We start from the raw sequence: 15,447 nt of genomic DNA on the forward strand, positions 1-15,447 counted from the left end.
AACGACGGGATCTTGGGTGCCTCCAAGAAACCTGGTGACAGGGTCTAGTATGAAAGAACGAGTTGGTGATGCAGAGGTTATGATAGGTACACAACTCAAGCAGTCTTTGTCCATTTTCAATGCCATAGCGCCCAAGGCAGGAGGGCCATGCTTCATGGTCAGCCCCAACCCTGGCATTAAAGTCCCCCAGCAGGAACAGATGTTCGGTATTGGGGATGCGACTGAAGAAATATATATATATGCATACAAACAGTTACTGTATGAGCCACATCTAAACCCATCTCACTCTATCGGCCTATACCCACAACTCCCTGGTCATGTGTGACACAACATGGAATATGGGATTAGTGTAGGATTAGTATAAATGTGTGGTTGATGGTCGGCACAGACTCGGTGGGCCGAAGGGCCTGTTTCAGTGCTGTATCTCTAAACTAAACTAAACTAAACATCATTTCCTCCGGTGATCTTCATTGTGTGCTGTTGTAGTTGTAACATAGCTAGGGCATTATTGAGAAAGTCTTGGAGTCTGGATAAGGTCAACTAATAACTCTTCCATTATTTACACATCACTATTTACACTGTCCTTAAGCCTCCTTAGCCAGCATCCTTCATGCTGCTACTCTCTTCTTCCAAAGCCCATTACCATGTAGCTGTTACATCATCATCACTACAGTGGGAGAGGTTGCTCTCAGTCTCTCCAGCATTAATCCTTACATGTCACGTACAGCTTCTTAAGGTGGTCGCTCTTAAGGTCATCCCACAACGACTATGTTCCTATGTAGTCCATTTCTGTACATTTTCTGCAATTATTTGCATTCCCCTAATGATTCAGGATCAATCTTAAGCATTGCACATTTGGGAAAGGTACTATTTATAACAGGTTACCATTAAACAGATGCTACTGCTCCAGTCATCTTCCACTGTATAAATACAAGTTAATGGGGAGTAGAGTTTGCATGAATAGCATTGATAAATGATGTGCAAAAGATCTAAGCCCTGAAACTCCTCAGCTGTGAGAATGTTCTATCTGGATGGGTCCAGGGCACACATCAGTTACATTAAATCCCCACTCAATTTCCTGGCCATCAGAAATTCCAGCTGAAATGGGAGCAGTCCAGAAATTGGTGGATGTAATAAAAGAAAGCATGCCATTTATATAACTCCTTTAACGACCGTAGGACATGACAAAGCACTTTACAGCAGATAAAGTACTTTTGAAGTGTAGTCACTGTAATGTAGGCAGCCAGTTTCCACAGTTCATGCTCCCGTACACAGCACTGTGATAATGACCAGATCATCTGTCTTTTAAGGGTGTTGTTTGTGAGATAAATAATGGTCAGGACACTGGGGAGCAATCCCTCAATATCATGCAAAATATTACAATGGAATCTTTGATGCCCACCTGAGTGCTGCACTGGAGTGTCAGCCTAGGTTATGTTTCTACAGTGGGACTTGAACCTACAACATAGGAACATAGGAGCAGGAGTAGGCCATTCAGCCCATCGAGCCGGCCCCGCCATTCAGTACCATTATGGCTGATCATCCACTTCGATGGCTTTTCCCCCACACTATCCCCATATCCCTTTATGTCATTTGTATTTAGAAATCTGTCAGTCTCTGCTTTAAACATACTCAATGACTGAGCTTCCACAGCCCTCTGGGGTAGAGAATTCCAAAGATTCACAACCCTCTGAGTAAAGAAATTTCTCCTCAACTCTGTCCTAAGTGGCTTCTCCCTTATTTTGAAATTGTGTCCCCGGTTCGAGACTCCCCAACCAGGGGAAACATCTTAGCTGCATCTATCCTGTGTATCCCTTTAAGTATTTTGTAGGTTTCAATGAGATCACCTCTCATTCTTTGAAACTAGAGAATACAGGCCCAGTTTGTGTCATCTCTCCTCATAAGTCAATCCTGCCATCCCGGGAACACGTCTGGTGAACCTTTGTTGCACTCCCTCTATGGCAACAATATCCTTCCTAAGGTAAGGGGACCATAACTGTACACACTACTCCAAGTGTGGTCTAACCAAGGTTCTATACAATTGAAGCAAGACTTCATTACTCCTGTACTCAAATCCTCTTGGGATAAAGGCTAACATACCATTAGCCTTCTTAATTGCTTGCTGCACCTGCATGTTAGCCTTCAGTGATTTATTGACAAGGACACCCAGGTCCCTTTGTACATCTACACTTTCTAATCTCTTACCATTGAAGAAATACTCTGCACATCTGTTCCCCCTACCAAAGTGGATAACCTCACATTTTTCCACATTAGATTCCACCTGCCACATTCTTGCCCACTCACCAAGTCTGTCCAAATCCCTTTGAAGACGCTTTGCATCTTCCTCACAACACACATTCCCACCTATTTTTGTGTCTTCCGCGAACTTGGAAATATTGCATTTGGTCCCCATATCCAAATCATTGATAATAGATTGTGAACAGCTGGGTCCCAAGCACTGATCCCTGAGGTCCCCCACTAGTCACAGCCTGCCAACGCGCGAATGACCTATTTATTCCTACTCTCTGCTTTCTGCCTATTAACCAATCCTTAAACCATATTACCTCCTATCCCATGTGCTTTAATTTTGCTAACCAACCTCCTGTGAGGAATTTTATCAAAAACCTTCTGAAAATCCAAGTATACCATATCCACCAACTCCTCTTTATCAAATCTGTTAGTAACATCCTCAAAAAACTGTAAGAGGTTCATCAAACATGATTTCCCATTCATAAATCCATGTTGACTATGCCCAATCAGACAGTTATTATCCAAGTGTCCATCCTTTAGAATAGATTCAAGCATTTTCCCAATGACTGATGTAAGGCTAACAGGTCTGTAATCACTGTTTTCTCTATCCATCCCTTTTTAAATAGTGGGGTGACATTTGCGACCTTCCAATCTTCAGGAACCTCCCCAGAATCTATAGAATTTTGGAAGATGATCACCATTGCATCCACTATTTTAATAGCTACCTCTTTCAACACTCTTGGATGTAGAATATCAGGTCCTGGGGACTTATCAACCTTCAGCCCCATTAATTTCTCCAATACAGCCTTCTTACTAATACTGATTTCCTGCAATTCCTCATTCTCCCTTATCCCTTGGATCTTTAATTCTGAGAGATTTTTTGTATCTTCCTCAGTGAAGACAAACAAAAAGTAATCATTTAGCTTCTGTGCCATTTCTCTATTCCCCATTATAAATTCTCCTGACTCTGCCTGTAATGGACCCACATTTGTCTTAGCCAAACGTTTCCTTTTTACATACCTATAGAAGCTTTTAAAGTCTGTTTTTATATTTTTTGCCAGGTTACATTCATATTCTTCTGACTGGGAGAGAGAAAATATGGAGCCATGCAAATGAGGGAAATACACTATACAATGTATATCTTGGCAGTCAAAAGCAGTCAAATCGAAACTTACCCTTCTGCATAATCCAGGAGCAGGCTCGAAGGGCCGAATGGCCTACTCTTGCTCCTATTTTCTATGTTTCTATGTACACGTGTATAGTATAAAATGTGACATTTAAAGGAACTGGTGAGCATGTGGCCAATGTTCGTCATGTTGTGTCGTCCCCATTTAGTTCCCCCCCCACAACCCCATCCCACCCCTCCCCCACCCCATGATTTTCCCCTTTCCTTATTTCCAGTTCTGTTCCTTTCCCCATTTTTTGCATCGCTGTGTTGGATCTTTCAGCTGCTGCCTTTTGGAATTTATTTCAAACTTAAGAAAATAAAACCATAAGAACATAAGAAATAGGAACGGGAGTAGGCCATAGGCTGCAGTGAGCCTGCTCCCCCCGTTCAGTAGGATCATGGCTGCACCTTGACCTCAACTTCACTTGCCTGCACTATGCCCATATCTCTTGATTCCCTTAGAGTCGACAAATCTATGGACTTCAGTTTTGAATATAGTCAACGACTGACCATCCACATCTGGGGTAGAGAATTCTAAAACTTGACCTGCTACCTCTCTCTCTTTCTCTCTTTCTCTCTCTCGCTCTCTTCCTTCCTACATATCTATTTTTGACCACGTTTTCAGTTCCTCCCTTGCTTGGTTTCCTCCTACAGCTGCCAACTCTGCTCTGCTCAGACATATTCCTGGAGGTTACATCGCATGACATCCCGCCTCCAAACACCTTGGCCAGTTAAACAATCGTTTCTCCTCACCCCATCTCCAGTAATTTTATAATGAATAAACAAATGTGTTCAAAGAAAATGAAATACAACACGTGATTTTTCTTCTGGGTTTTGATCACTGTTGTGTCCAGGAGATTATCCTATAATCTCTGGTGACTCTAGGACAGTTCTGGTTGGTTGGCAACTCTGTGACCTCCACTCCCTGTCAAACACTCGGCAAATGTTCTCTTATGTGAAAGTCCCAGATTAAATTCCAAATTATTGCTGCACTGATATTTTTTTTTCAATGTCCCATAGATTCATTAGACTCCATTTGTTTAAATAGAATTGTCGAAATTGTAACATCTATGTTTAGCTCGGGTTGCCTGTGCAAAACTGCAGCCTGCGCTGTACCATCACGCTCCCATGGAATGCTATAGAATGACGCAAATTACAGCACAGAAACAGGCCATTCGGCCCATCTGGTCTGTGTTGGCGTTTATCCTCTACACAAGGCTCCTCCCACCTCTCTAGATCTCAGCCTATCACTTCTGGAGTATCTTCTGATTGTACCCCAAACTGGCTTAATGACATCCTCCACTGCTCCCCCCTCCACCCACCGCAACTCTGACACCCCAGCTCCCCAACTTTCCCTGCATTTAAACAAAACGAAAATCTAGAGCCACTGGGCAGCTGTGATAAACTTAATGAGACCCTCTCTGTAAGGTACAACCTCACTTCACAGGCACTGCAAGTTATCATTTTCCCATCAGAGCCTCACTCAGATCCAAGTATTCCCCATTCCTCTAATTGCTTAATATAATTAAAAGCGTCACAGAACTGAGATGGCAACCTGCACACACACACGGCAACTGATGTTTTTCTTATACACAATTGCTTGGCACTGGATCCATTTGGAATGTTTCTTTGAGGGTAACTTGTGATACGAGTGTGACAGACGACAAATGACTGTTTCAGAAGGATAGCCATTAAGATGGCAGCAAAATAGCCAGCAGCAAAAGTTGCAACTCCCTGCACAGCCCCTTCCCGAGGCCAGCCCGGGCACTCAGGAAGGAGAGGGAGGTCGTTGAGAGGATAGTTTGTCAGTGCAGACCAGGCATTTCTTCTCTAGGACACAGGGAAATGTGAAGCTTCCGTCTCGTCAATTCAGCACCAACAAGGCGGAGAGCTGCGATTGTCCTAGGATTAATGCATCATATAGAAGGCTTTTGCAGATGGCACTTGGTCACCTGAGGAGGTTGTCGGGGAATTTTGCAGAATATTTATTTCCTAAATTACAACAATGGCTACACTTTCAAAAGTACTTCATTGGCTAGAAAGAGCTTTGGGATATCTTGCGGTTGTGATATTGATGCAAGACTTTCTTTTTTATTGGCTCTGAGTTTTTCTCCATTTTTACCTCCCCCCAGGAGGTTACATGTCAGCGGGGTGACGGGGGTGGGGCAGGGATGTGGGGGTGAAAGGTGAAAGTGGGAGGAAGTGTCTAGTCATGTTGCTGCAGCTATCATGAGTGGTGGGGGGGAGCTTGATGGATCAGATGGTCTCGTCCTTTCCGTCCATTTTGTATGTCTCACGGAGAGCTAAGAAAAGGAGGGACAATTGCGTATTAACAAGGAAAGAGTAGCTCAGTTTTTTTTTGATTGATAAAATTGATGAGCCATTCCATTTATCCCCAATGAGTCCAATGGACTTGATCACAACTAAATTCCATTGGATTCAGACCTTGAATTGATGACTGATTAAATAGTCACATGACATTTACTCTTCCCAACCGCGCCCCCCCCCCAACCTGCCTTTGTTGTTTGAAGTTGAGCCCTTTTGTGATTAAGTCTGCTTACAAGTATCCTTAATCCAAACCAATCATCTGATATGAAATAATAAATTCAGAAACATATGCCAAAGAGGCTTAAAAGAGAATTGGAATGGCAGCATGCACACTGCATCTTGATAAATCCCCTCAAATGCCCTCCCTGTTTCTCTTCCCTCTGAGGGAGCTTACTCCCACTGCAGCCCAGAGGTTTCTGTTTCACTGCTAGTCATGTACGGTGGGAAGGCATATCAGGAACTCCAGCCAGTCACTGCTCAGAGAATGAGGGGCTCAGGGTGCACAGTTTCCTGATGTGGGCTTCTGGCATTCTCCATGAGTTCCAAACATCCCAGTCTGAGAGGTAATTGTACACAAACACTCACACAAACACACACTCACATACACACACACACTCACATACACACACACACTCACATACACACACACACTCACACACTCACTCACATACACACATATACACAAACGCTGGCCACTACCAGTACTGCAGGATCCTTGCAGTACTGAGGAGAGAGAAGACCCCAGAAGAGGTGAATGGGATCAGGAACATTGGGGGCATTCAGGCAGGCCCCAGCGATGGGGTTGGGGGTGGGGTTAGTGAGAGTGGAGGGGGGACTTCCCAGGGAGGTGGTGATCGCTGCAGCAGGTGCCCTCCAGGAGCCTTCGATTGCCTCCAAAGGAGGGACCCCGCCCCCCCCAACCCTGCTGGGAGGCTGTAATGCAGTGGTGACTTCATCTTTAAGAATCCGTACCTTTAAGAGACCATACCGCTGAAGCAACTGATTACATCATCATACATATGTAATGAGGAGACACCATTTTGAGAGGCACACTGAACACATGGCCTGCAGACATAACACAGACACTAGCATGGAAAAGACCTGGACCTGAGCAATGTGTAGAGCTCATTCAATGTAGATAAGTAGGACAATAATTAGCATTTGTATTGAATCTGAATATAAAGCCTGCAGCTATCATTTACTTAAGACTTAAGAACACAGCACAACTCTGCAGAGGATGCATGGTAAAGCCTGGCGGTGTCTCCCTGCGGCGGTGGGCCCTTCCATCCTTCATTAAATTGAGGCGGAAATGGGAAGAGGCCCTTAAGTGGTCATTAATTGGCCATTTAAGGGTCTCAATTGGCCTGGGATGGGAAGGCCATCCTTGGCCTTCCCCTCCCTTGTCTAAATTGGAAGGTGTTGGGAAGGCGTTGGGTAGCCCGCACCCTGCTTTCTGATGACATTTTATGGGCCCTCCTACCTCTGTTCCCATCCCCATGGGGCCCATAATATTCAGCCCACACACTCACATATATATACACCAACACTCATATACCTATACACACATACACTTACCCACACTTGCAAACACATACATACACATTCGCACACATTCATATATATAAACACGCACAGAAACACTCACACACGCAGATAACACACTCACACAAAACCACACACACATATACACTCACACACACACGTACACTCTTACACACATTCTTTAGACATACACACTCACATGCACATACATGCACACACAAAGACCCGCGCACACATACACACACACTCGCACGCACATACACGCACACAAACACACACTGGCATGCCCGTACATGCACACAAACACACACACACAAACACTCATGCACACACACACACAAACACACATTCACACATCAAAACCATTTGGCACAGACCAACTTGAACCAAATTGAGAGATCACACATTGGCAGTGGGCTCAGTGTTTGGGCCATATCTCACAGGGCACATCATCTTAAACTCAGCTCAGTGCCAACAATTCTAAACCACTCCCTCAGTTCAGGCTCAATAATAATGTTTTCATAGAATTATGGCACTAGTCGAAGATGACCATGACATCATCTCGGTCTAATTGAGATAGGTTTCCGATGCAATGTGTTTGAAGATGACTAATCAGTACAATTTGAGCAGGTAAAGATCTGTTGCATGTTGGACACACATATATCATTGGTGCAGAAGAGGTGCTTGCAGCAATGGATTTGCAAAGCTCTTGTTTCCTGTTGCCCGATGTGACTGTGATCTGTTCACAGGAGGTGACACTTTTGCTGTTGATACTGAGCCGTATCGAGTGATCCTGTTTGAGATTTTCCCATAACTAAGGGGCGATGCTAAACTCTTCGTTAAGAACTTCTGTGTGTCCTTGAAGTGTTTTTTCTGGCCTCTACGTGAATGTTTCCCTTCAATTAGCTTGCAGGAGAAGAGCTTTTTTGGCGATCGCTGATCAGGCTTTCTGGCAACATGTCCTGCCCATCTTATCTGAGCTCTATTCAGCAGAGTGTGGATGACACTTTTGCTAACACAGAATGGTTCAGAAAGCATGGCAGAGAAAATCATTCTGAACAGGGTAGAAGCCAACACACAGCCCTGCTTCACTCCATTTGTGACCGGGATGGCCTCAGAAGACTCTCCGCCGTCCAGGGCACGAGCAAGTGTGCCGTCGTGGAATTGCTGTACCATAATGATGCATTTTTCTGGAAAGCCGAATTTTGCAATGATCTAACATCAGACTTCATGACTAACTGTATTGAAGACTTTAGCCAGATCAACAAATGTCAAGTGCAAGTTGCAGTTCTGTTCTTGACATTTCTCCTGGAGCTGACATGCGGCAAACACCATTTCAACTGTACCACAACCTTTTCTGAAGCCGCATTGACTCTCTGCTAGAAGGTCCTGTTTGAGATGCAGTGTTCAATGAGTTAGCAGGACTCTAGCCTCCAGCACGTGTTTTCCCAGCAATGCACAGTAGGGAGACTCCTCCATGATTGTTGCAAGCTCGACGATTTTCCTTCCTTTTTTTAAAGGTGGGCAATTGATTCATCTTTGAATTCCTGAGGAATGGCTTCCCGGTTCCACATTATCTGAAATAGTTTGGTGAGTTTGTCAGTGAGTATTGTGCCTCCTGTCTTGTATATTTCTCCTGGTGTTGTATTTGACACTGGTGCCTCATACACTCACTCAAACACACACACAAGCACACACATGAACACTCATTGGCTTACATGCAAATACACTCATACGTACATGAGCCCACGCACAAACACTCATATACACAAACACTCCACACAAACACTTATACACACACACTTGTACATACACACAAAAACTCATACACACAGGCTGAGTCACACTCACACACACACACACACCCTCGTACAAACACTCACTCACACACAAACATTCATACACACAGGCTGAGTCACACTCACACACACACCCTCGTACAAACACTCACTCACACACAAACATTCATACACACACCCTCATACACACATATAAACACTCATACACATATAGATATGCTTAAACATTTACACTCATTCACACACACTCACACACACACTTGTACACACATATAAACATTCATACACATACAGTCACACTCAAACATTCACGCTCAGCCATACACAAACACTCACACACAAACATACACACACAAACACTCACACTCAAACACACACAAGCACTCATATATATACACTCGTGTATCCACACACAAATGCACAAGCACGCACGTGCGCGCACACACACCATTCACATTTTGAACCAAACTATTCAGATTGCAAAACAAAAAAGCAGCAGTTAAACAGTTAACCAGAGTAAGCACCCATGTGGATTGCCACAATGGCAGGAATATAACAGGGAATAATAATACAGTGAATGTCACAGACTTCCAGCTGAAGAGTACTCTGAAGAGTAGCTTTTAATTATAAATGAACTTGGGAATACATTGCATTTAAATGTGATATGATAGTCCTTCAGTCTGTGTTCTGTAAATTTTATTCAGGCTAAACACAGGGATGCAGTCAAGTGTTAAGTGGAATGTCAGATTATTTACCAAAAAATCCTCTTAGAATCACTGTTTGAAAACCATCCTAAATTGTTGTAATTTAATCTTAACGTAGAACTGAAATTCCAGATTTGCATTATGGATTAAAGGGCTTTAGTTTTATGACACAGGAACATCTATCAGAAAATAAGCTCCTTCTGTTTCACTTTTCCATTGGAAACCAAGCTGAATTGGTAGAGTTGGGATTATGGAGTAAATTACCCGATTCTACCCCCCCCACCTCCACCCCACCCCCCCCCCACCCACCACTACCACCACCCAACCACAGCAATCTGCACTTGTGCAGCCCCTTTAATGTCATAAAACATCCCAGGGTGAAAGCAATGCCTGAAGAGAAGTCAGCTTGTAGGATGAGAGCTACAATGCTGTCTCTAATCCCCAGAGACGTGAACACATAATCCAGGGTGACACTCCAATGTGGTGCTGAGGGAGTGCTGCACTGTTGGAGGTGCTATCTTTTGGATAAGACATTAAACTGAGGCCTGAACTGCCGTCACAGGTGGACATAAAAGATCTCATGGTACTATTTTGTAGAAGAGCAGGCGTGTTCTCCCTGGTGTCCTGGCTGATATTTATCTCTCAAACTAAAGAAAACAGATAACCTGATCATTACCTGCAATGAGATAATGAAATGTGGTGCGCAAAACTGAGTGCAGTTCTCGAGATGGGGCCTGACCAAGAATCTGTATAGTTGAAGCCTAACTTCGTCCCCTTTGTATCCAACCACCTTAAGACACAGGCTAAAATTCTATTAGCCTTTTTCATTACTTTTTGTCCTTTGCACAAGCTTTCAGTGATTTATTTACAAGAACACCCAAATACCTTACACAGCCCCTAGTCTCTCACCATATTTTGATTTTTCGTTCTTGAATCAAAAATGAGTGATGGCCTCATAGTTCCCCACATTGAACACCATCAGCCACAGTTTTTCCCATTTACTTAATCTGTCTGTGTCCCTTTGTAACCACCTGCTCCCATCTACATAATTTACTTTGCCTCCTAACTTAGTGTTAACTGCAAACTTGGATATAAAACTCTGTATTCTTTCATCCGAGTAATTGATAAATATGGTGGAAAGCTCAGGGCCCAAAACAGATCCCTGGGGAACGCCACTTGTTGCATCCTGCCAGTCGCCACCCTCTGTTTCCTACCTCCCAACCAATTACCAGCCAATTTCATCAGCTTTCATTTTTGCTCACAATCTCTTGTGTTGAACTTTTGCAAATGCCTTCTGGAAATCCATGTAGACAATTTCTATAAACACTCTCCTATTTACCATGCTAATGACCTCCTCAAAAAAACTCACTCAGATTAATTAAACACAGCCTTTTTGTTCATTCATTTTCAGCATGTGGGCATCACTGGTGAGGCCACATTTATTGCCCATCCTGAGATGACCTGACTGACTGGCTTGCTAGGCTACTTCAGAGTCAGCCAGGTTGGTGTGAGACTGGAATCACATATAGGCCAGACTGAATACGGACATAAAGGATATTAGTGAACCAGTTGGGTTTTTACAGCAAGCTAACAGATTTTACAATTTTTTAAAAACTAAACATAAATTGACTTGGTGAGGTTTGAGCTCCTTTGCTGGATTATTAGTTCAGGCCTCCAGATTATTAACTCTGCAACATAACTACTACACTACCTTACCCAGTTAGCTAACCTTCATGCATCAATGCTGACTCTCTTTGATCAGCTCATATTTGTCCAAGTATTCACTCACTCTGTGTCCCTGATGGTAGATTCAGTAGCTTCTCCACAACTGATATTAAACCAACAGGTTTGTCATTTCCTTGCTTTTCTCTCCTTCCTTTCGTTTTGGAGTGACATTGTCCAATCCAAAAGCCCAGGTCCCAAAACTAGAGTGCTTTGGAAAATCATAACTAACCCGTCAGCAATTTTCCCACCTGTTTCTTTTCACATTCAATGGTGGAAGCCATCAGATGCTGGAGATTTGTCCATCTTAAGTCCCATTATTTTCTTCATTAACTTTAACATGATATTAAATGCAATAAATTCCTTCCCTTGACTTATTTTTAAGTTGTACCTGTACCACTGCTAATGTGACAATAGTACAGAATAACCATTTCTGTTGGGGGCCGCTGTGAAAATTCCAAAACAAATGCTGTGACATTTACTTTTCTGGGGCCATCAGGAGCAGGATTGGTTCTCCTGGGTCCGCACAAACCTTCACACTCCCTGCATATCACTCAGGATTGCACCTTTTCCCCCCTTCTTGCTCCCTGTTCAGCTCTGGGAAGGATGGGCTAGAATTTCTGCCCTGCCCCACTTGGTGAGTTGTCTGACAGTGCTCATTGAGCATGGGCAGATTGCTGATCAAATTAAAACAAAGCCCAACCATGAACATGGCTTGGGCCTCTCGCTGGTACAGTTCCACTCGATCGCCGCTATCTGTGAAAATCGGCCCCGTGTCTTCCCAAAACAGTGCATCTAGGAATAGGAACTGAGCAGATTTTGGAGCCAAAATTCTGTCACTCCTCAGCAGTGAATATTGAAGCCCTACTTACTGCCCATAAAATCCCATATTAACTCCTGAAAAGAGTTAAATCTGTTAGGATCACAGTTTTCAGACGCCATCTTTGTCTCTGGGTTAGATTGAATAGAATAACGTATTTGAAGATCAGGAAACAAGTCAAACCATTCACCCTCTGAAATTTCTTCCTGTACTATTCAAACTCTCCCAAACAAGTCAGTAATTATGTTTTGAGATCTCATCTCTGCTGTTCCAGCCTGGCAGATATTTATCCCCTTCTGTGTGAAGAAGTGCCTCCTGATAGCTGATTTAAATTGACTCTTCTCTACTTTATACACATGATGGCCAATTTTCCAGTGATGTGCAATCAGGCAGTGCCTTATCTCCTGGTTGCAAAGCACGGGGAATAGGGATGCTGAGTCTCTGCCCCCTTTACATTGCTCCAGGAATTCCACAGTGGGTGTTGGAAGGTTTGTCTGTGTCTGCCAAAGGATCAGCCAAATGGCTGCCATGTAAATTAGGGTGGGAGGGGCGTTCTAGGCCCCATCTCCTCATTTGATTTTCCCACAGGCTTTCCATTTTAAGGGCAGAGGAACAGAAGATGTAGGCCCTCAGCCAATATGCTCATGGTAGAAAGCCATTCAGGAGCCACAGGGAAGTCACTTATTCCCCCTCACAGGTTCAGAACTGGCACTGATGGCTTTTTGGCTGCAATCTGCGGATAAGGGTTTTGTTAGGTCAGGGTATTCAGAGACAGGGAACCAATGGAGGTAGATGGAGCTAAGAAACAGATCAACGGTGCTATCATATGTGTGTTAATGATGGCTCAGTTGGTAGCATTCCTGCCTGTGAGTCCCAAAGTTCTAGGTTCCCCTTCCACTCTAGGGCTTGAACACAAAGATCAAACCTACTGCTCCAGTTCAGTACTGAGTGATTTCTGCACTGTTATAGGAGTTATATTGTGGATGAGATGTTAAACTGAAGCCTGTCTGCCCTCTCAAGTGGATGTAAAAGATCCCATGGCACTATTCTGAAGAAGAGTGGGGTAGTTATCCCTGGTGTCCTGGCCAATATTTATTCCTCCATCAATATCACAAAAATAGATTATTTGGTCATTATCACATTGCTGTTTGTGGGAGTTTGCTGTGTGCAAATTGGCTGCTGTGTTACTCACATTGCAACAGTGACTACACTTCAAAATAGTGCTTTGAGACATTTGGTGGAAGTGAAAAGTGCTAAATACATGCAAGTCTTTCTTTTCGTTGAATGGAAGAACAGCCTTGAAGGGCTGAATGCCCTCCTCCTTCTCCTATGTTCCTACTGCTCTGACCTTGGCACCCTCTTCTCCTGGGCAAGAGGATGAACATTTCCTCTTCTGCTTCCAGGCACTAACACTTTAGTATCTCTCTTCCCAGTACTCACTGTTCAATATCTCCATTCCCTGGAATCACTCTTACATCACTATTCCCTGCACAAACCCTTTCCTATCTCCATTCCTTTTATAACATCTTAATATCTCTGTTCCCTGCACTAACTCTTGAATATCTAGAGCTAGCTAAGGAGCTAGTAGCATGAGGGTCTCGGTCCAGGGCCCAGAGGAAATCCAGCCCTGCCATCTTAGGTCATATTGATGAAAATGTTGCCAATGAATGATTATTTGAGTAGTGCACATACTATCCAGGGAAGATGAGGTTGAACACATATCCCCCTGCTCAATGGTTCATGTGTTTGCCTTTGTTCTTTCTCCCTGCAGGAGGCACTGATAATGGCTAGTATGGACCATCCACACCTGGTCCGCCTTTTGGGTGTTTGCCTCAGTCCCACAATCCAGTTAGTCACTCAGCTGATGCCCCATGGCTGCCTGCTGGACTACGTCCGTGAGCACAAGGATAACATTGGTTCCCAGCTGCTTCTGAACTGGTGTGTCCAGATCGCAAAGGTAAGAGAGTCACCAAGAACCATTTGGATAGATGCACAGTTGAGAGAAACGGGGGAAAATTGCATTGGGCTCTGTATATGTTTTCTACATCCCAACTTTATTTGAAACAATTGTCTGAGTAAGAGGCAAACATGGAACACAGTAATGAAGGAATATATTATTTGTTTTAATCATGTTGATTGCATTTCACAATGTACCCGTTCTTACATTGCTCTGTTGTGAATTTGAGGCTCATCCAATCCTGTGGTGTTCAATTTTAGAGACAAGCAGGACAAGGACATTAACACATCAGTTAATGTATGGCATAAGCAAGAAATATAATACTCAAGATCTCCAAACTTTACATCACATAGCAGAACTCTGTCTGAATAATGAACTGTCTGATGCAAGGGCAGGAAGTGTCTGTCTGATGGAGGGGCAAGGTGATTTGCTCCACTGTTATGCACACTGAGCTCCTGATCATTGTTAGGATCATTGGAGAAACTGCAGAAAAAATATTGAAAAAAGAAAAGGAAGGAGTAAAAAAAAATAAAAGGAAGGAGTCTGATATATTGCTAATCATGTTCATGGACCTGATAGTGCAGGGTACAGACTTTGTATAGAGACAGTGCTCATAAAGGATTGAAGAGAGGACACATTTGCAGCAGATGAGACCGGAGAACAATGTCGGTCAGCAGTCCAGGGAGAATATAGTTCAGAGTTCATATACCAAACACAGTCAGTATAGGCAGCTGCACTGAAATACAAGCACAAATTAGGCGCTGAAGATTCTGCAGTGGGACATCAATCTATGACATTATTACACGGGGGCAAGCACTGAGCCAAGGCTGATGCCAATAGAGCTAGCAAAAGGAGTAGTTACAAAATAGTTGGTACTTAGAAGAGAGTTTGTGCAGGAAACAGATATTAAAGAGGTACTGCAGGGAATGGAGATATTAAAGAGTTAGTGCAGGAAACAAAGATATTCAAGAGTTAGTGCAGGGAAGAGTGATATAAAGATGTTATACAAGGAATGGCGATGAATGTGCAGGGAATAGTGATGTAAGAGTGAGTCCAGGGAATGGAGATATTGAATAGTGAGTACCGGGAACAGAGATACTGAAGCGTTAGTGCATGGAGCAGCGTTATTGGGCTGGAAGGCAGGAGGAGTCGGAATA

General features: G+C 43.5%; 1 protein-coding gene across 3 annotated transcripts in view; it reads left to right on the forward strand.

Annotated features, from left to right (window-relative positions):
• Window positions 1-15,447, forward strand: part of LOC137372320 (receptor tyrosine-protein kinase erbB-4-like) — a 1,059,900-nt gene that overhangs the window by 773,428 nt on the left and 271,025 nt on the right. For all 3 annotated transcript variants that reach the window (XM_068036154.1, XM_068036155.1, XM_068036157.1), the window contains exon 20: window positions 14,105-14,290. In XM_068036154.1, the coding sequence (XP_067892255.1) occupies window positions 14,105-14,290 (186 nt within the window). The remainder of the gene's footprint in view (window positions 1-14,104; window positions 14,291-15,447) is intronic.

Source organism: Heterodontus francisci, chromosome 7 (genome assembly GCF_036365525.1).
Source record: "Heterodontus francisci isolate sHetFra1 chromosome 7, sHetFra1.hap1, whole genome shotgun sequence".
Lineage (NCBI taxonomy): Eukaryota > Metazoa > Chordata > Chondrichthyes > Heterodontiformes > Heterodontidae > Heterodontus > Heterodontus francisci.